Here is a 21,354-nt window from a genome sequence, read left to right as displayed (position 1 = left end):
CTGGAAGCCCACTACTCAGACCACCAGGTTCTGACCCAGCCGGCAGATGCAACCAGGCTGCCCTAGGACCTCTTCCCCCCAAAACAGCATCTGTAAGCCTTGCTGATTTTACCACAGTGCTGCAGGGGAGGGGCCCCTCTGGCTCTTGGTCTGTGATTGCTGACCAGAACCTACACACATTGTCCTGCCCTCAGCCTCCCGGCGTGGTATCCACTATAACCAGGTCTTGGAATCGCTTGAGGAAATTTTAGAGACCTGATGCCCAGATCAATTCAATGAGAACTTCATGGTCGTTCTGAGGAATACAGATCTCCAGCTATCTTCAGCCCTATTGAGCTCGTGTGCTTTTTTTTCCCCAGGCCTTGGTTGGCATCCCTGCCCCCACTCGAGAAATCCGGAATTCTCTGGTAGATCAGATCAGGTAAATGATGTTACTCATGATAGAAGGAAGACATTTAGCCTATGTTAATAAATTAATTAATTTTTAGAGGTAGGGAGGAGCAGGGAGAGAGAGAGAGAGAGAATCTTAAGCACGCTCCACACCCAGGGCAGATCCCAATGTGGGGCTTGATCTCTTGAGCCTGAGATCATGACCTGAGCCAGAATCAAGAGTTGGTCACTTAACCAACTGGTTAAGTGTGTTAACTTAGGCCCACCACTGAGAGTGGGGCTTTCCTCTGGGGAGGGAGTCAGTGACGTAGACCAGAGTTAGGCTATCTGCGGAGGGGGTGGTGGCATGCAGACACGCAGAATATAGCCAGCCCTCCCTGGGCTGTTTCCTGCCCCCTACTCCTCTCTCCTTTTATCAGCCTCTCCTCAAGGAAGTGGGGTCGGGTGCAGCCAGTGGCCCTTTGTGAGGACCTTGCAGCCTCATCTGAGCACACGGGCTACATCAGCTTTGGTTTCCCTCTCTTTTTTTTTTTTTTTTTTTTAAGATTTTATTTCTTTACATATTTATTTAAGAGAGAGAGAGAGCACACGCAGGGGGAGGAGCAGAAGGAGAGGAAGAAGCAGACTCTCCACCAAGCAGGGAGCCTGATACAGGGCTCAATTCCAGGACTCTGGGATCATGAGCTGCTCTGAAGGCAGATGTTCAACTGACTAAGCCACCCAGTTCCCCCTCAGCTTTGGTTTCTGATGAGTAGAAGATGAGACTCGAGAGTCTCCTTGGGCAGCTTGGGGGTTGTGAGATCCAGTCATGCAGAGACCAGTGGAAACAGGAAGCAGAGAGCCCAGAGCAGAGATACAGGGAATGGGGAGAGCCCATGATGGCCATGTCCTTCTTCTTTGCATCTCTCCTCCCCGGTCACAAGCCCAGCAGCCCAATGGATAAGGACTTCCAAGTGTTAGAACAGAAAGAGCACCTGCCACCTCTCTCCTCCATTTCCAGAGACTTCAGAAGTAAAGGATGTATCTCCAGGTTAAAGGCAGGTAATCAGCAGAGTCAAACTGAGATCCACTCCTCTCAATACAGAGTCCAGAGCCTTCCTTTGGGAATGTTTTGTTGGATGAAACCATGCATTCTGTGTCTTTGAAAATTCTCTGTGGAAACTAGTGCTGTTCTCTGAACTGGGAGCCAACTTCAACTGACCTTTGTCCTTGAGGCAAAGACCTGGTCCACGGGCCCAGGTCAGGTACATAAACAGAGAGCAGGCCCTTGCCCTTGTTCTTTAAAGTGGGAAATCTCTTCTCCTGCTGCAGACCTGTCAGAGTCCTAGAGATCTGGATGCACCCAGCTCACCACATAGCATGCAATGGATCAGGACATGGAGGTATGGAAGCAAATATTCCAGGAATTAATTCAGGAAGTGAAGCCATGGCACAAATGGACCCTGAGAGTAGACAAAGACCTTCTTCCCAACAGCCTGAAGCTGGGGTGGTCACAATACCAGCAGTGGGGCTTTGCCAGGTGAGTGGGGAATGGGATGGTATGTATTCCAGAAATTTCTTGTTTATTTGTTACTGTGTATACCTGCTTCTTTTCTTGTTCTATTCCATTTTTGCAAATTGAAGACTACAGGAAGTGAGATGCTCATCATCCAAGAAGCTTTAGCTTCAGTAAAGGTTTTTTTTTCCTTATGACAGGGAACCCCAAACAGCAGGACTTGGCACTGGGTGTGGGCTGCATGGGGCTGAGGGAGAGCAGTGAGGAAGAGGGAGGGGAGGAGCTGCAGGAGAGCTGGGTTAGCAAAGTTCCCTGCCTACGCTCCTGGCCTCAGAGGACCTGAAGCTCACTGTGGTGCTCAAGAGGGAGAGGTCCTGTAGGCTGAGGAGTTCCCTCCAGGATAGGGCAGAGGATAGGGTAGTTGAGCAACATGCAGCAATCTTGCCCCCTCCACTCTGGGCTGATGGACCCTTTTAAACTAAGACCCTTGGAAGTCATCCAAAGCTTTACCTTTTTTTCCAGGTGGGAAAGCAAAGCTCCAAAGGTTAAGAGGTGGGGCCGCCCCCCCATCACGTCCCGCACAGAGGGTGGGGACCTGAGACCCTCCTGGGACTGGGGTAGGGGCTTGGTGCCTGCCCACTGCCCTCTTCTCTGGAGGAGGATTTGGGCAGAGGAAGCAGTTTTCCTCTCCTTGTGGTGGCACCAGGAGCTTCCAAATAAAATCTCAGCTCATTTGTGTGTGTGTGTGTGTGTGTGTGAGAGAGAGAGAGAGAGAGAGAGAGAGAGAGAGAGAACCTTGAACTCTGAGATGGCACATGAACAGAGCAGCATGACCCAGAGGGAAGGCTGGGGATGGCAGCCCGGGAGGGCAGAGCCCAGGCCCCTGTGCACCACTGACTCTGAATGACCCCAGAAAGGTCATCTCACTTATGGGGTCACAGCCTCGGCCTCTTCCCTTCATGTCATGGCCATACTCACCCTGTCCAGTGTAGCCGGAATCAAGAGACAAGAAGGAAACCTTGACTGGCTCATTCTTCCCAGCCCCTTCCAATTCACCCTCCCAGTTTAAGCTAGGCTTGCCTGCTCTAACAGATACACCTCAGAATATCAGTGATTTGACCTAACACCGAAGCAGAGGAAGAGGAGCTGGAGGGTTTTCCAAGAGCTTCTGTGTCAGACTTGGAAATAGCACATGTCACTGCCCACATCCCATTGGGCAACCAGTCATATTGCCCAACCTCACTGTGAGGGGGCTGGGAAGCAGACGGGAGTGCATGGATAATTTGATGAGCATGAAATGTCCTTGCTGTACTATAGCTTCTTCCTCTCCCATAATTCCTGTCCTGAGTGCAACCATATGCTTGCCTGCCTTCCCCTCTCTTCATCTATCCTGACATGTATTTGTCCAAATATATGGGATCAGGAAAACGGTCCTCTTCCCTGCAGAGATGAAGTGTCATTCTCTTGTACCCTGAGGCCAGGTACACACAGAATATGAAGCTTTCCAGAATATGAATATGAATTGGGCTGGAGGAGGGGCAAAAGGAGAGAGAGCGGGGCACTGTGATCTCCCCATAATACTGGCAGATGGGGGTCCCCTGGGCAACAAGGCAGAGCAATGATTTTTCTAGGACACTAGACCCTCCCTGATCTGTGGGTCTACAACTTACTCTCTCAGTCTTTTTGGGCGACTATAAAATAAGATAAGATGAGATAAGATAAGATTAAAAATAAAATAAAAGAACACCAGACTGGGCAGCTTATACACAGCAGAAATGTATTGCTTACAGTTCTAGAGGCTGGAAGTCCAAGATTAGGGTGCCAGCTGGTCTGGTGAGAGCCCTCTTCTGGGTGGTGAACTTCTCGTGTATCCTCACATGGTGGAAGGAGCTAGGAGCTCTATGGGATCTCTTTGATAAAAAGCACTAATCACATTCACATAGGCCCCACCCTCATGACCTAATCACATCCCAATGTCCTTCTAGCATCATCACCTCTCGGGGCTAGGATTCCAACATGTGAATTTGAGGGAGACACAAACATTCAGACAGTAGCCCTTCACAACATCCCTTGTACCATCGTGGATTTCAGTTCGGGGCTCTCGGGCTGACTTAATGGCTGCTGTTGCACCTATAGCCTCTGACCCACTTCAGTCTACATTTGAAGAACTCCTGGTTTGGAGTCAGGACACTGGAGATCCAGTCCTACTCCTTTTTTTTTTTTTTTGGTTAAAAAGAAAAGTAAAAACCAAACTTTATTGTTGCTTTTTACCATTTGGTAACATTTTTACACACAGGCTTCGATCTTCAGAATACCCTGGATTCAGTAGAAAAATCTTTTAAATGAAGTTTTGTACAATAGAAACTTCTCAGCAGTCAAAATTTAGACTGTAAAAAAATACATGCAAAACATACTTTTCTGAAAACACTTAACTTTGAACAAAGCACCGAACTACACAAATGCAGAATGAAAACAGCATTTCAACTCCACCAAAAGTAGTCATCATAAAAGGTGTAAAAGTCACCTAACTCCACTAGGCACTGTTCACTTTTTAAACAGGAGACAATAAAAAATATTGTCCACAAACAATATCCCAACTTTAGGGTAGGTTTCAGAAAGTCTTCATATTCATGCTTTAATAGTGATGAGGTGAGTATGATCGAGATCTAGAACACGATCTGTATCCTCCACGACTATAGTAAGGAGAAGGTGACCGCTTTCTGTAAATATGATCCTTATCTTGAGCAGTTCTCCATCCTCTTCCTCCTCCACCACCTCCTCTGTATGATCTGCTATAGTAGTCATGATCATCATAGCCTCGATCATATCCTCTGTCACAGTAATCCCGACGGTGTGAGCTGCCATAGGTAGGTCTCCCCATGTAAATTTCTGGTGTTGGGTTATGTGGTCTTTTTGTTATAGAGAAATCAACTCTGATCCTACGTCCATCAAACTCCATTCCATTGGCACACTCTTTTGCTTCCTTGGCATCGTCTACATTTTCAAAATATACAAAGGCAAATCCTCTGGAACTCCTAGATTGCTGGTCATATACAATAGACACGTCAGCAATGGGGCCATATTTAGAGAACACTTCTCTTAGATCTCTTTCTGTAGTGTACAAGCTCAATCCAAATACTCCACAACAGCAGTTGGGGTCGGGATTTGCCCGATTCCCAACATGACGCCTGCGAGTAGACATGGGAGAGTGACTGTGGCTATGCCGTCTTCCATAATCTCGACTGTAAGACCTGCTATGGGATAGTCTATGGGAGCGGGAGCGGGATCTTGATCTTGTATAATGCCTTCGAGAACTTCTTCTGGGTCTAGACCTAGATTCAGGTCTGGACCTGGACTTTGATCTGGAACGCCTGGAATCTTCCTTGGAGCGAGACCTTGCAGGGGTATGCCTTGCAGATTTCCCAGATCCATGAGCACTTCCACTTCTGGAAGCAGAGCAGGATTCCCGCTGCCGTAGTTCTGCTCGCCGCTGTCGCTCATGACTCCTAGATGCTGTCGCCGCTCGACAGGCTTCAATCGAAGCTGCCAACCTCTGGCGCCTTCTGTATAGAGGCTCCGCCGCAGCCTCACAGAACGCACAGGCTCCCGAGCCGCCGAGTACCAAGCGCTCCGCACCGCCCGGACGGGCTCTAAGTCTCCAGTCCTACTCCTGACACCCACAGAGTTTCTGCATATGATAGGCTCCAGAGTGTGTGTCATCTGTAGCACTGTCGTGTCAGACTTAGAAAGTCTCTTCCAGCCCCAACAGCTTGTGATCTGCTATCTTTTTTTTTTTCAAAAAATTTTATTTATTTATTCATGAGAGACACAGAGAGAGAGGCAGAGACATAGGCGGAGGGAGAAGCAGGCTTCTCTCAGGGACCCCAATGCGAGACTAGATCCCAGGATCCCAGGATCATGACCTGAGCCAGAGACATATATGCTCAACCACTGAGCCACCCAAGGGCCCCATGATCCGCTATCTTTGTGACAGACACTTGTGGGTGACAGGACATGTTGGTGGCACAGTAGAGACAAGAGAAAGGGGCTCGCTAATTTCTCCCCCAACTAACCTTGATCCCAGTCAAGTCACATCTCTGTTTCCTTGGGTTCCCCTTCCTCCCTATGGCCCAGCCCACAACCTGGCCACTCCGGGGCAAGCTGAGGTTCTTGTCATTTGTCCTTGCAGGTTCCAATGCTCCTTGTGCTCTCGAAGTTGGGCCTCTGCTCAAGTGCATATCCTTTTCCACATGCACAAGACTGAGGGGAAGCCCGAGGGCAAAGTGAAGATGAGAATCTTTGCCCAGAGATGTCGGAACTGCGATCAGTCTCCATTTGAGTTTCCCGAGTTCACAAAAGAGAACATCTCAAGGATCCTGAACAACCTGGTGTTCCGAATCCTGAAGAAATGCTACAGAGAAGCATTTAAGTCAATGGAAGAGATTCCCGTGATCAAGGAAATCACTCTTGAAGGGCCACACGACAAGAACAACTGCGAGGCGTGTCTGCAGGGCTATTGTGCTCAGGGTGGGTTACGTGAGGCCATGCAGTCACCAGTGTCGCTGACACCTCCCGCCATAAGCTCACCTGCTCTTGAGATAGACATTCCCATGCCCTCTCCCATAAGGAGTGGCACCACCATGGACGCCGTGAAGGGGAACGCTGGGGCCGACAAGAGCAAGGCTGTACCCCAACCCTGGTGTCCTGGGCCCACACAGAATGCGATCCTCCCCACCCACTGGAGCCCGAGAGCAAACACCCACTATGGCATGGAGAGGAGAGCCCAGGTCAGCACCTCAAGTGAGGTGCTTTATTCTCACATACCCCAGAATCCGAGTTACAGGAATTTGAATGCTTGCTACTGTTTTCTCCTTCTGATCATTGTAGTGGTGATTATCGTAGAAACCATTCAGTGGACCTCAACATGATGCCAAGTTCAAAGTCATGCGATATGATCCCACAGATAGGAAATATCCAGAACAGGTACATCCAGAGACAGGAAGTAGACTTGGTGGTGGCCAGGGGCTTCTTCAGCGAAGGGAATTAATCTGTACGGGCCTTTTGGGGGGCCAAGGGTGGGTGGTGATGATGATGTCTGGCACAAGACGGAGGGAGGGGTCATACAACACTGGGCATGCAGTAAACGCCATTGAATTGTTCATTTTAATGTGTTCGGTTTCGTGTGATTTTTTTAATGGTTGGTGTTAATTTCACCTCAATTAAAGACACTGAAATTCTGCTCATTCTCTGGAGAACTGAGACCAAAGCCTTTATGCTCACAGAACCACTTGGAAATCTCATGAGACCTGTGGATGTTCTGTCCCCTGAGAAGCTTGCACAGACTCTATGACATCAGCCCATGGAGGCACTTGGCGTGGTTTTCATTAGGCTGAAAATCTGGGTCTCGAAGCAGTGTTCTCCACCACAGGGTCCACACAGCTCAGGGCTGCGGCAGGACCATCCGCCCAGGTTGGGGAGATAAGCTTCAAATTCTATTTCATGTTTCTTTGTACTTTACTATTTCTCGCTGCATGGTGTATAGTGTAGGTTAGTGTACTAATAGAATGGTGGTGTGATACGATGCGTAATTAAAGAAATATACACCCCTCTGGAATGCACCTCAGTTTCTCATTGACTTTTCACTGACTTTTTCATTTTCAGAACTGAAACTCTATACCCATTAAACAATGACTTGTGTTTTCTCCCTCCTTTGTCCCTACTAACCACCATTCCTCAGGACTACCCTGAGGACCTCATATAAGTGGAGTCATACAGTATTTGTCCTCCTGTCACTAGTTTATTTCACTTAGCATAAAGTCTTCAAGTTTCATTCATATAGTGGCATGTGATTGGATTTCCTTCCTTTTTAAGGCTGAATAACATTCCATGGTATATATATATACCACATTTTGTTTATCCATCTTCAGACATCTGGATGGCTTCCACCTCTTGGCTATTGTGAGTAGTGCTGCTAGGAATATGGGTATACCAATAGCTCTTTGAGACCCTGCTTTCAACATACTCAGAAGTGGAACTGCTGGATCATATAGTAATTCTACTTCTAAGTTTTGGAAGATCGGCCATCCTATTTTCCATAGCAATTGCATCATCTTACATTTCCACCAACAGGGACAAGGGTTCCAATTTCTCCATTTCCTCACCAATAATGATTTTGTTTTGTTTAATTCTTTTATAATAGCTGTGCCAAAGGGTGTAAGGTGATATCACACTGCATCTTTGATTTGGATTTCTAGAAAATGCAATTCTTATGATGTATGTTTACTCTTTTAAGGCAATAGCAGAAATAGTATTTGTAGATCTCAGCACAGATAGAAGTATTGGGAACACAACAGAAATGAATGGGTAAATTCTTCACAGACTTGCTATTTGTTTTCAAATATTTGGGCATAGTCTGCGTATCTATTCGGCAAATGCCAGAAACTTCAAATGTAATAGTGAACAAGATAGTTACAAATACATGCCTAAGGAAAAAGCATGTAAGAGAAACAAGTGTGCCCAGCAGCCTCGACGTAGCTGGAAGCTGAGTGACCAGTGAAGTAGGGAGGACATGCTTAAAAAAAGGGGGATCTTTTTTTTAAGATTCTATTTATTTATTCATGGGAGACACACACACTCACAGAGAGAGAGAGAGAGGCAGAGACACAGGCAGAGGGAGAAACAGGCTCCATTCACCAGGAGCCTGACGTGGGACTCGATCCCGGGTCTCCAGGATCACACCTCAGGCTGAAGGCGGCGCTAAACCACTGAGCCACCCAGGCTGCCCCTAAAAAGGGGTTCTTAGTGGAAGGCAAGTCATATAATGTTAAAGATGGAATCAACCTTAGAAATCATCTTCTCCAACTATTTTTTATAGGTGGGTAAAAGCTGAAATGATTTTCCCAAAATTATGCAGTATGTTAGTTAAAGAGCTAGCCTTGCAATCCTGGATCCCTGAGTCCCAGGGCTGATCAGCTTCCAGAAGAGATGGGAATGTGTTTACGTGCGTATGTGCATGTGTGCACTTTTCCACAATAAAGACAGATTACGGGGAGATGTGAAACATTTGCCGTTATCTCCAGACAGACTCTACGGTATTCAAAGAGAGGCAGGGATGGGTGGAATGATTTGGTGTATGTCAATAAGAAAAACTAGAAAATGGAATTTAGATCATTGGGACATTAAGGCAAGTGAAAGTTGAATGATTTGTGAGCTCACTGAAGACTAGCCTCAAGAACATTAATTTCAGGAGCCTGGGTAGCTCAGTGGTTGAGCATATGCCTTCAGCTCAGGTCGTGATCCCTGAGTCCTGGGATCCAGTCCTGCACCGGGCTCTCCACAGGGTGCCTACTTCTCCCTCTACCTATGTCTCTGCCTCTCTCTCTCTGAGTCTCTCATGAATAAATACATTTTAAAAATTAATTTTTTTAATATATTTATTTATTCATGAGAGAGAGAGACAGAGACACAGGCAGAGGGAGAAGACAGAGACACAGGCAGAGGGAGAAGCAGGCTCCATGCAGGGAGCCCGATGTGGGACTCGATCCCAGGTCTCCAGGATCACACCCTGGGCCAAAGGCGGTGCTAAACCGCTGAGCCACCCGGGCTGCCCAAGAAATTTAATTTCAAGAAAGAATTGGAAAGTCCTTTAAGATGCCAAGAAATGTTATTACATGATTAAAGTTTCTCTGATAGCACATACTGCTACAGACAAGTAGGATGGGAGAAGCTAAGCAAAGTGTTGTCGCTATGAATCAGGAACAGACCAGCTCTAGGACAAAGGAAATGAGAATTACATGAACTTACACCCACCACAACACAACACCTCAAAGTACACTTCTTTCCCACTCAGGAGTAGTGAGAGATTCAAGAGACATGTTGAGGAGGGAAGAAAGGGACACAGAGAAGGAAAGACAGTAATTATTTCTGGAGTTTATCGTTTGCTATCATCGTTAAGTGACCCTAACCTGGTATTTGGCAAGCATGCCTAATGGTCATTCTAGAAACCTTGAGTCAAGAAATGTGTGTGGTCCTTGGTGGTAATTAAAATGCACTACTCGATGATTTTACCTAAGTGTCTTTGCCCCTTAATGTCCAACGTCTGAAAAATGGGTATAATAATAAGTTTTTGGAACCAGAACATTTTTATTCTAGGAATTAATTTTATTCTTTTATTCATATTGCTTTAATGCCCAATCATATATCTTTTAAAAAAAATTTATTGGAGTTCAATTTGCCAACATATAGCATAACACCCAGTGCTCATCCTCCAAGTGCCCCCCTCAGTGCCTATCACCCAGTCACCCCAACCCCCCGCCCACCTCCCCTTCCACTACCCCTTGTTCATTTCCCAGAGTTAGGTGTCTCTCATGTTTTGTCACCCTCAGTGATATTTTCATTCATTTTCTCTCCTTTCCCTTTCACTTTCCCCTTCACTATTTTTTATATTCACTACTTTCTCCTTTACCTTTCACTATTTTTTATATTCCCCAAATGAATGAGACCATATAACCAAACATATATCTCATTATGAAAATTCCTTTTCCAAATTATGAATCAGTTCATATGCAGCACATAAAATTTTCAAATCTCCATATTTCCACTCAGATGCACATTCTACATTATAATCTTGCTCCATTTTTACATTTATTTGAATGAACTAAATAGTATCTCTACAAACATCACATTCAAACACTATAATTGGTACGGACTATTATGTAACATGAGATAATTATGGTGCAATACTTTTCCTTTGTTTATATGTAACACCAACACAAGGTTTTTGCATAAAAGACTGGTTTTATTGAAACAAGTTTTACATAAGTTATGGACAATTTGTGTGAAAGCCCCTACTTGCCCCCTTTTAAGATTTATTTCCAATTTGGCTGTATATAATGTAGACCTAGCATGAAATAAAATGTCAAAATCATTCAAGTAGTACAACCAATAAATTTCAGTTCTATTTTTGAAGAGTTAAAAAGAAGAATACAATTGTTTGAGGTTCTAATGAAGTGATTTCTCGTTTTCCTACTCTTTTCATCTCTTAACCTACTTCTCAGTTTGTTTTTAACTTGAGGCAATCCTCCGCTGAAGTATTACCATATGGTTTTAGAATGCTCTGCCTGTTTTGCATCTGTTGAGGAGAAAACACTTGAAATTATGATTAAATCTATCAAGACAAAATATAGAGGGTGTCAATAGTGGCAGTTCTGGGGACAGACTATTCCTCAGATAAGATAAAAATCACCCTTCATTTCTTTCCAAAAACCCAACTGGCTAGAATTGTGTGTCCAATATGGCAGCCACCTGTGGCAATCTAAATTTATTTTTTTTAAGATTTTATTTATTTATTCATGAGAGACACAAAGGGAGAGAGAGAGAGGCAGAGACACAGGCAGAGGGAGAAGCAGGCTCCATGCAGGGAGCCTGATGTGGGACTCAATCCTGGGACTCCAGGACCACGCCCTGGGCTGAAGGCAGACGCTAAACTGCTGAGCCACCCAGGGATCCCCACTAAATTTAAATTTAATTAAAAATCCTTAATTAATTAAAAGTTCTTCAGTAACACCATTGTTCAGTAGTCAAAAAGCACATGTGTCTGGTGGTCACTACATTTGAACGGCACAGATACAGAAAATTTCCATCACTACAGAAAATTCTATCGGAGGGTACTGAACTAGACCATGTAGGAGCCAATGCATATATGAATATTTGTGAATATATGCACTTTTTCCTTCTTAGTCACAAAAGCTACTTGTTAAAGCTTATCTTCAACTCACAATCCTGGTTTTTTTTTAGCCCAAAATAGTGGTATAAAAATAGATATTTGTACAATTTCCCCAAATCATATGATGTAGTGTAAGAGTTAAAAGCCCTATCATGAATCCCAACTTTGCCAGTATAAAACAGTCTCATGAGTTCTTTGTGGACCATAGCATTATGGCCATTGGCAGAGTTCTGTGGTACCTGCCAGGAAGCTTTGCTAGGGGTTCCTCATTAGTATGGACTAGTCATCCCTGCTACCCTGTATGGCCACCTTGGAGGAGGAGTCCCTGAGGGTACTGCCTCTGCTCCCTACTCTAAGGTGGGTCCCAGGACCCCCAAGATGCCCACTCAGGACAGGAGGACCACCCATGCAGGCCACATAAGGCTTCCCAGAACCAGTCAGGCCCATGCTACCTCTGCAAGGGCTACCAGTGCACCATCTGCGTGTCCTGTGCCCAATGCATGGGCAGACAATCAGCATTTCTTTCTACCTTCAATACCCAAATTATACCTGAAGTCTCTCCCAAGACCCTACACTTACAAAATATAATTAAAACATATGAAAATAGCAGTTTGAATTAACCCAAGGACAGCTTTTCTCAGTAAAAGAAATAACCTCATTAAAACTCTTTCAAAATAAAGTATCATTTGACTAGTCCAATATAAATGCTCTTTTTATAACCCCTTTATCCCTGGATTCCTAAAAACAGTGCAATCAGCTTCAGATTTTGGTCTTTGAGTCATAATTTTTTTAGAAAAACACATTTTCTAAAATATTAAATGTGCATTATTTAGATACAAGTATTTGCAAATGAGCCTTTATATATAAACTAGCTTATCAATTCTCCAGTCAACAGAGGGAAGAATTCACAAATGTGAAATTTGAAAGTCATTTTTCCTAACTATGACTGTGGTTTCTAGACTTTGTCCTTAAGCACAAACCATTATTTCACAATACCAAGATTTACAGCTCCACAGCACAGGGAGATTATGTAGTCTTCTGGTGGATGGTATCAAAGCTGAAGGCTAAAAGATACTTTGGTGGTATAACTGGGAACAGATTCTGTAACAAAAGAAACAAATATACTCAACCATTCCCCATTTTATTGCAAAGTGTAGCTACATGTCATGGTTCACGTTAACACACAAATTACTACCACTTCCTATGTTAAGTATGGAAATAAATGGATTTACCTATCCCCATTAAGTCAGCTTTCACAAATGTTTAGTCATGCTATAGAAATATTTAGATCTAAGGTAGAATTATTAACTGTCATTCTTTTGCACTCTTTCTAACTGACATGGGTACATCAGAATCTGGGAAACAGTATGATCCTAAAATAAAAAAAAAATGGACAAAACAGAAATAGATGGCCAAAGACCTGAGACACCAGGTCAGATACCAAGAAGGGAAGATGGTTTATAAGCAAAGTTTGGACTATTCTTAAACCCAGCATGATCTTAGGAAGTACCCCTTTACTCAGTCTTTCTCTTCCCACTGGTTACTTACTGCCCATTCTCCCTTCACAGACAAATTTTGTCAAAGGATGGTCTCTATACTAATGACTCTTTCTCAAGGTGAGGCACCTGGGAACTTGTTAGAACTGCACATTCTAGGCCCTACCCCAGAGCTGGTGAGGCAAAATCTCTGAGGGCAGGGCCTGCAGATAATTCTCAAGGTCACTAACACTTGAGGACCAGCAAAGGGTTTCATTTGCTCTTTGTTCTTGAATCACATGAGGCTGGAAGTCCACATGACTCACTAACGCTACTTTTTTTTTCCTACAGCTATGGACTTTGGTCAAAACCAGCTGAATATTGGCGATATCATATGAACAATACAAATATATGAAGGATAGAATTATTATAATTATTTAGAAATAAGTGAACGAATTCAAAAGCTATCATCACTAAAGTTAACCTTACAAAGCAAATTATTCTATCACTGACCAACAGATCCAAAGCTAAATATCTATTTTCTCTAATTATTTCTTGCATTTTTAAACAATAGCTCTAAACTTGTAATTATGAGCAAATCTATAAAATACAACAATAAAGGTTTCACAAGAGGAAAACTATAAAACCCAAAGATAAATTTTGACAAAATAAACAGTTCTGCCAATCGTTTCATGTTTCACATAAATTTCTCATTTATTTCATACTATTTCAGCATTCAAGATTGGGGATGGCCGAATGGATTGGGGGTAACTGTATAAAGATTTGCTTAACTTAATTGAAAAAAAATGTTTTAATTTGCCCAATAAATAGTATTTTTCATTCATGTCATGAAATCCCCAAATATCTGAATGTGACCAATCATTCTTAGTCTGTGAGTGGGGAAGGATCAACCTTACATGCATATTTTCTGAGGGTGACTGAGGTACTCATTTGCAAAGTCCTGGGGGCCAGGGCTACCTCTTCCCTAAATCTTCCTGCATGACATCTTTCTACAGGTCCATACCTCACTTACAAAAACAAAAAGAAAAAGAAAGAAACAAACAAACAAAAGAACTGGGGAAGAAAAAACTCTCAGGCATCCATACCCAGGAAGGAGGTGGTAATTAGAACAAAAGGTGACTTAGGCCTTCCTCCAGTGTTTGTGTGCTTGTAGCAGAAGGAAGGGCTACTAATCTTCTGGAACACTTTGGAAAGAGCCCCTGGGGAAATTGCTTCCCACCCTTTCCAGGATCCTGTGACCTCTCCGCGTTCCTCTGAATTATCACTACCCTGTGGGAAACCAAAGCTAAAGGGATCTAGGTACTAGACTGCCACCTAGTGTTTTCCCTTTTGTGGCTTTTATATAAGTGGCCCTTGATTTATGTAAGAAACAAATTTTTCTAAAGTTGGATTTAAATGGATTTTGTTTTTGTTTTTGTTTTTTTTTAAGATTTTATTTGTTTATTCAGAGAGAGACACACAGAAAGAGAGAGGCAGAGACACAGGCAGAGGGGGAAGCAGGCTCCATGCAGGGAGCCCAATGCGGAACCTGATTCCGGGACTCCAGGATCACGCCCTGGGCCAAAGGCAGGCGCTAAACCACTGAGCCACTCAGGGATGCCTTAAACGGATTTTGAAATGGAATTTTATTTTCCCATTAACTGGGATACTCTTGTCAAGGTCATTTTGTTAAAAATTCACGTACAATTAGTAAGGCAACGTCTTAAGTGTGTTTCCTGGTCTCTCTGTCAAATAGTTGATAATGTATCAAGATTCAAGTACACTAGAAAAGTTGGATATTTTAAAGAAACTATATATGTGTGTGTGTATATATAGATATACATATATATGTATACATATATAATTTGATATTTTAAAGAAACTATATTAACTATATATATATGGTACATGGAAAAATAACCAATTAACCTTTTGTCATTGTGACTTATGTCAATAAAAGTGTTGCATGAGTACATGGAATTCCTTATATCTATTTAAAAGAATTTTTTTTAATTTTTTTTAAAAGATTTTTAAAATTTATTTATTTGAGAGAAAGAGAGAACAGGAAGAGGGACAAGCAGAGAGGGATAAGCAGACCCTGTGCTGAGCACAGAGCCCAAACACAGGGCTTAATTTTGGACCCTGAGATCATGACCTGAGCCAAAATCAAGAGTTGGACGGTAACCAACTGAGCCACCCAGGCACCCCCAAAATAACTTTAAATATGATTAACGTACCTCTTTCTTTAAGATCTTCAAGATAGGCTTTCAAAACTTCTTTATCAAAGCATTGACGATCTCTTTCGCTTTCCATCACTTCGACATCATCTTGACACTGGGTGTTATCAAGAGGATTGTCCATGAGGCTTACGAATCTATTCAAGAAAATACAAACAATATCACATTTTCGCCTGTGTATTTTTAACCACAGAATTCCTCTCATAAGAAGTCAACCTCCATGGTACTGAATCCCAAGTTCTTACTTTTCCTTGCAGGTCACAGCAGACCACATAACATTACTAACATGAGCAGAACTGCCCTGTGGAATAATCCAAGAGGCTTATGGCATCAGTCCTGCTCACTGCCCTGCTGAGGGAATGAGAGCTTCTTAGCCATAGATGGAGGACAGCGGGCAGTTTCACAGTTTTGAAAGACATGTTGACAGGAAAGGCAGTGTAATTATTTCAGTTCAAAATTGGAAATCCCTTGAATCTCTGGCTGCAAGTGTGGGTCCTGCTGGCTTGAGTGGTATCTCATTGGTTTGTGGAAGCTCTCTAGACACAAGGAAGATAAAGCCTACCTGTCTTATTTTAGTACATATGTTTCCCAGTTCATTTTCTTTGTAGTTTTAATTAATGTCTAAATGCAAGGAAATTTACAATACATCTTTCTTAATATTCAAGACCTCTTTGATAGCCTTTGGGAACACGTTTTCATTATCTTCACATAAGAGAGGTATTTTAGTAGCATTTTTCTAGATTTCTTTTTTAGGTTTTTATATTTTTGGTTAATACAATTACTGGCATTATTCCTTCCATTATTCTTCTATAGATTATTTCAAAGAAACTGTTAAGACATAGAGATCTTAGCGTAAATGTATATCTAGTGTTTTCATTAAACTTTTATTAATTGAAGGAGCTTCCATCTGATTCTTTTAGATTTGCAAGTCCTACAGTTGTATCATTTGAGATGACTAGTTACCTGCGCACAGGTCAGTTCTCCCCTAACCAGAAGTTCCCTTCCTGTCCTTGGTTGTGAACCTGCCACTCCTGCTGCTGAATGTGGAAGGAGTTGGGGGGCGGTATCCTGCTATCCCTCCCACCAGGGGGCCTTTTCTTATCTGTAAGACATTCCTGAGACAGCCATAGGGGGAAAACCCATTCCAATGGAAGGAGTATGGTGGGTTAGTGGGAAGAAGATGTCATATCCCTGCTCATCTTGTGCTTACACAGGAATGAATTTAATCTCTCCTTTTGTAATAGTTATCTTCTCTATATCTGTCTGCTATACATCTTATTGCCAGGAACAGAAGACAAGGAAGATGTATGTCAATAGTGAGCATTTACCACTGAAAGAACTGGATATCCCAAGGAAATCACCCCTTGGGTGGTGGTTTTAGCAAACACCCGGTATTCAAGGTAGATGGGTCTCTGGACACAGGGATGAAGTGGCTCTCACTAGAACAGCTTCGTGTAAGGGTTTCTGGGGAGGCTTCATGCTGCTGGCTGTGGGTCAAAGTGGTCTCAGGGTAGAGGTAATGGGAGGATCCCAAAGCCTCAAATTCTGGCAGGACATGCTAGGAGGGAGCCAAGGGGACATGCCCTAGAGTCAGCTTCAGGGGAGTGTGAAGCTGGGGCTTTTCAAGTCCACTTCCAAGATAAGAAAGACTGTTGGATGTCTCATGCCAGATTAGAACCTGTATCACAGGGGCACCTGGGTGGCTCAGCAGTTGAGCATCTGCCTTTGGCTCAGGTCATGATCCCAGAGTCCTGGGATCGAGTCCCGCATCAGGCTCCGTTCAAGGAGCCTGCTTCTCCCTCTGCCTATACCTCTGCCTCTCTCTGTGTCTCCCATGAATAAATAAATAAAATCTTTTTAAAAAGAAAAGAATCTGTATTGTATTTGCATGGATGGTTTTTCTAGTTTGGGGTGTTTTACAGGTTCCTTAATGGAAACCAAAGAAGGATAAGACAACGAGGGAGACATGGGCATGCATTTTGTTGCACTTCAAATAGCAGTAGCATTTGTCCAGAAACTCTTCAAGTGCTACCTCCCCATGTCAAAAACTTCAATATCCTGTAAGAAGGCATCAGAACTTCCATGAACAGGGATCAGATCCTCCAAGTACCAAAACTACATAATCCAGTTCCTGAGACGGCAGGTGCCCAGGCTGCAGGTGCTCTTTACCTTGCGTCTGAATGTCTCTACTGGGATCTACTCACTTTAAAGGTGTGGAAGAGTCACACAGCGCTGTTGGGAGCTCCACTAAATGGTCCCCACTGACGACTAATAAGGTGAGCTTCTTTAAGTTAAGCAAGGCGTAAGGAAGATAGGTCAGTTTGTTCTTATACAAGAGAAAGGTCTGCAGTTCTTCTAGCCTAAAAAGAAGTCAAAGGGATCAGACCATAAGGATTAACTTCATTAAAAAGTGAATGGCAAATAAATTCAGGTATGAAATCCCTACATAGTTTATATATGCGACCCTTATGAGAATAAACTGACTTTAAAGTTTAAATAAAACCATGCCAGGTGACCTGATTTGGGTTTTTTTAAGTTTTCATGGACTTAATCACCAATGGAGGACAAATACAGCAGCAGGATAAGCAGATTGCACAAGAGACACTAGTCTGGGAGCGGCCGGACAACCAGTACACCTCTCCAAGCATCTGTCACATTCCTTGGGGAGCAGCAGAGCATGGGAAGGGAACTCTACTGGAGTTGGGCCTAGAATGAACAGATTTGAGCAACAGATTTCCTGGTGTATATCTTGAAAGCACAGTATTCTTCTCCCGTCTGATATTCTAACTTTAAAATGGAAAGAAACCTGCAGAATGAAAAGGAAATGAGCAAAATGAGCTCCAGATATGTTTTATTTATTTTCCATTTTATTCTAACTCGATGAGCCTCCCCTAGTTTTTTCTTGCATTCATTTGCAAAATCTTGACCGATCCCACAAATATTTCACAAAGTCCCCCTTGTGTTTCAAACTAAAACAATTCCCACTTAGTCTCACAAAGCTGGAAAACACACACATCATAGGTACCAGGAGTAGAAAAAGGTCATATGAACGACCAGCAGAACTAAGCCAGTTTTGGCTTATGTGTCACGACAGCTTACTTATCATGCTGTATCTTTATAAAGAAGTTTGTAGATTCCAGGAGGCCAGATATTTTGTTTCATTCACCATTTTAAATTCCTGGCTTACAGGAATTTAAAACAGGAGCCTGATATCATTGGTGGAATGAATGAATGAATGAATGAGTGAATGAATAGATCTTAACATGATTCAGTATAATTTTTTTTTTTTAAATAAGCTCTATGCTCAACATGGGCTTCAACTCACTACCCCACGATCAGGAGTTGCATGCTCTACCAATTGAGCCAACCAGGCGGCTCAGTATAATTATTTTTTAAACACAAAATACAAGGATACAATTGGAAAAACCTGACTACTCATATCAGTTTTGTTTGAAAGGTGATGTGTGATAAATCAATAAATGAAACCAATAAAAATTATTCTCACTGATCTTCTAAACATGGAGCAAAACATTCCTCTTCCATCTTTAACATATAGGTAAAAACATGGAGTGGTAGGTTTCTCTTCCAAATATAATACTATACTTTGTTATTTCTGTGGGGTAAAGGAAAGTTAATGATGTCATTCTGTTGAGGACTCAAGTAAATTAACAGTCACCAAGATAATGGAGATGTGTTCAAACGCACATACACACACATATAACATGTAGGACGAAGACTGGAAACTATCTTATTATATAAAGAACAAAACACATTTCCCAGAAACAATAAGCTCTTGGAAAATTCATTGATTTCAAAGACCATTCGCATGTTATGCATGTTAAAAATGTTAACAGTGTTTAAGGCGTTAGTAACTGATGCATACACCTCACCTTCAGGATGCGAGTAGCTACCTGTCTATATCTTGGGGCAGGTCATTCAGGCTATTATTGCTCATATCCAACCACTGCAAATTACACATCCTCAGGACACAGATTGGGACACTGGCAAACTTGTTTGCTGAGATATCTACGAACGTAACTTGCTTCAAGTTACTTAACTAGAAAGGAATAACAACATATTCTAATTACTTTTGTAAGACCGGGAATTTTCAACTAATAATTTTCAGGGAATATTTCATCCCAGAGGCACTTCTAAGAATATATGCAACACAGATCAGTAGAGTATGTATTTTTGGAGCGCTGACGATGTGCTCCATGCTGGGGATGCTACAGTCAACAGCACACAACAGATGCCCTCCAGGAGTTCACACTTTTGAAAATAAACAACAATTCTATGTAGCAAGAACTAATGTGAAGAAGTTTTCAACCAGCAGTGCTTGGTAACACAGACCTAAGGGGCTAATATGCCAATGTCATGGTAGGATAAGGGCCAGGGGTCAGAAAAGATTTCACAGAGAGTGGGGTTTTTGCACTGGGTCCTGCAGTTCCTGGACAGGTAGAAAGATAGGGAAGGGAATTCCAGATGGGGAACAGCATGTGCAAAGTCACAGAAGACAAAAAAGCACAAGCCTTAAAAAAATAGAATGACTTAAAGACAGCCACAAGGAGTTCTGGCAAATCTTAAAAAGACTCACCTTTGAACTCATAAAAGGACATGGCAAGTAATCAGAAATCTCTACTCTTTATGTCTCCATGGTAACTGGATGTGAAGGGAAATATATGTTTTTTTATTTTGAGCTCAAATCTATGACAACTGAATAAAGTAGGAAAAGTGTCCCATGTTTGGATTTGTTTTTGTAAGTCAGGTCGTGGTTATGACATACAGAAGGAGCTACCTTTTACTGACTTATTTTCAGAGTCCACAAATAGAATTTGGCCTGCCTCTCAGAATATATTTTCAAGACTGTTATGTAATATGCAATATGGAGCCAGTTGGACCAACAGAAGGAATGACTGAAATATAGAAAAGAAAGAAGCAATAAGCTTATGTCTCTTTTTACCTTAATATAATACCTCGTTCCATACTGCTGCATTTGCTTTAGTGGCATACGGGTCAAACTCGCCCCCTTGAATGGGCACATTCTAATTTTACTCTTGTTTTGAATTTATAAAAATAAATGTGAAGACAGTAATGTGACAGCAAATAAGTCATCAAAAAAGATGTTTGGGGTGCCCATAACTCAGTCCAAAGTCTCTGACTGTGTTGCTGGGGTTCTCAGATCAGCTGAAAAATCAAGACTGAATTACCTAGTGTCTCTTATCTTTCTTCTTTTTACAATAAATGTAGAAGGTACATTTTTCAGACTGTAAAAGAAAAAGTTCTTTACTTTTTTAAAAAAGATTTATTAGAGGAAGAGAGAGAGAGAGAGAGAGAGAGAAAGAGATCACAAGCAGAGGGAGCGGCGGGCAGAGGGAAAAGCAGGGAGCCTGACATGGGGGCTTGATCATGTCCAAGGATCATGACCTGAGCTAAAGGCAGACTCTTAACTGACTGAGCCACCCAAGCACCCCAACTTCTTTCCTTTAAATATCCTCAATATGTTAAGACTTTTGTGAAAATTAGAATAAGGAAAATCATAGTGGCATTAAACTAGCAAGGAGAGCAAGTGCCTAGATATAGTCACTCCTCACTAGCTACTTTCATCAAGGGCAAAATGAAATAAACTCTTTTGAAATGTAGTTATATTTGCTTGAAATTCCAGTGCTGTCCAGATAAAAATCTGACATTCTGTCAGAGTAAATACAATCCTCATTTACACAGAAGTTTGCTTATCTTTACCTTTGTCTCAAAATTCCTGGTAGTTCCCTCCATGAGTCATTCATTCTACTTGCAGTCTGTTTGAATTTGATTTCTGAATTGCATTAATTATTTGTGTGAGAAACATCCTCATGAAGACAGGAGCAACGATGTGGGTACATTGAACCCTACTGAACCATACACTTAAAAATAGTCACAATGGTAAATGTAATATTATGTTTCTAACCATAAAAAAAAAAAAATTTAGGGGCAGCTGGTTGGCTCAGTCAGGTGGCTCAGTGGTTAAGTGTCTGGTTTGGTTCAGGTCATGATCTC

At 42.5% G+C, this 21,354-nt stretch overlaps 3 protein-coding genes across 7 annotated transcripts in view; 1 reads left to right on the top strand and 2 right to left on the bottom strand.

The window, feature by feature from the left end:
- Positions 1-1,628: 1,628 nt before the first annotated feature.
- On the top strand, positions 1,629-7,499 carry RTP3 (receptor transporter protein 3). Its single transcript, XM_025458276.3, has 2 exons — positions 1,629-1,909; positions 6,075-7,499. The coding sequence occupies exons 1-2, from the start codon at positions 1,755-1,757 to the stop codon at positions 6,811-6,813; spliced, it is 894 nt and encodes a 297-aa protein (XP_025314061.1). The 5' UTR covers positions 1,629-1,754; the 3' UTR covers positions 6,814-7,499.
- On the bottom strand, positions 4,121-5,519 carry LOC112666835 (transformer-2 protein homolog beta-like). Its single transcript, XM_035703117.2, has one exon. The coding sequence runs from the start codon at positions 5,085-5,087 to the stop codon at positions 4,521-4,523; it is 567 nt and encodes a 188-aa protein (XP_035559010.1). The 5' UTR covers positions 5,088-5,519; the 3' UTR covers positions 4,121-4,520.
- A 3,162-nt stretch (positions 7,500-10,661) lies between the features above and the next one.
- The window catches only part of LRRC2 (leucine rich repeat containing 2), a 37,418-nt gene continuing 26,725 nt past the window's right edge, over positions 10,662-21,354 (bottom strand). For all 5 annotated transcript variants that reach the window (XM_025458275.3, XM_035703115.2, XM_035703114.2 and 2 more), the window contains 4 exons: positions 19,233-19,378; positions 17,526-17,681; positions 15,322-15,458; positions 10,662-12,710 (listed from right to left, as the gene is read on the bottom strand). In XM_025458275.3, the coding sequence (XP_025314060.1) occupies positions 12,661-12,710; positions 15,322-15,458; positions 17,526-17,681; positions 19,233-19,378 (489 nt within the window). In that variant the 3' untranslated portion in view covers positions 10,662-12,660. The remainder of the gene's footprint in view (positions 12,711-15,321; positions 15,459-17,525; positions 17,682-19,232; positions 19,379-21,354) is intronic.

This window comes from Canis lupus, chromosome 20 (assembly GCF_003254725.2).
Source record: "Canis lupus dingo isolate Sandy chromosome 20, ASM325472v2, whole genome shotgun sequence".
Classification (NCBI taxonomy): domain Eukaryota; kingdom Metazoa; phylum Chordata; class Mammalia; order Carnivora; family Canidae; genus Canis; species Canis lupus.
Note: the sequence above shows the minus strand (reverse complement) of the source record. Positions and strands in the feature narration are given on the sequence as shown.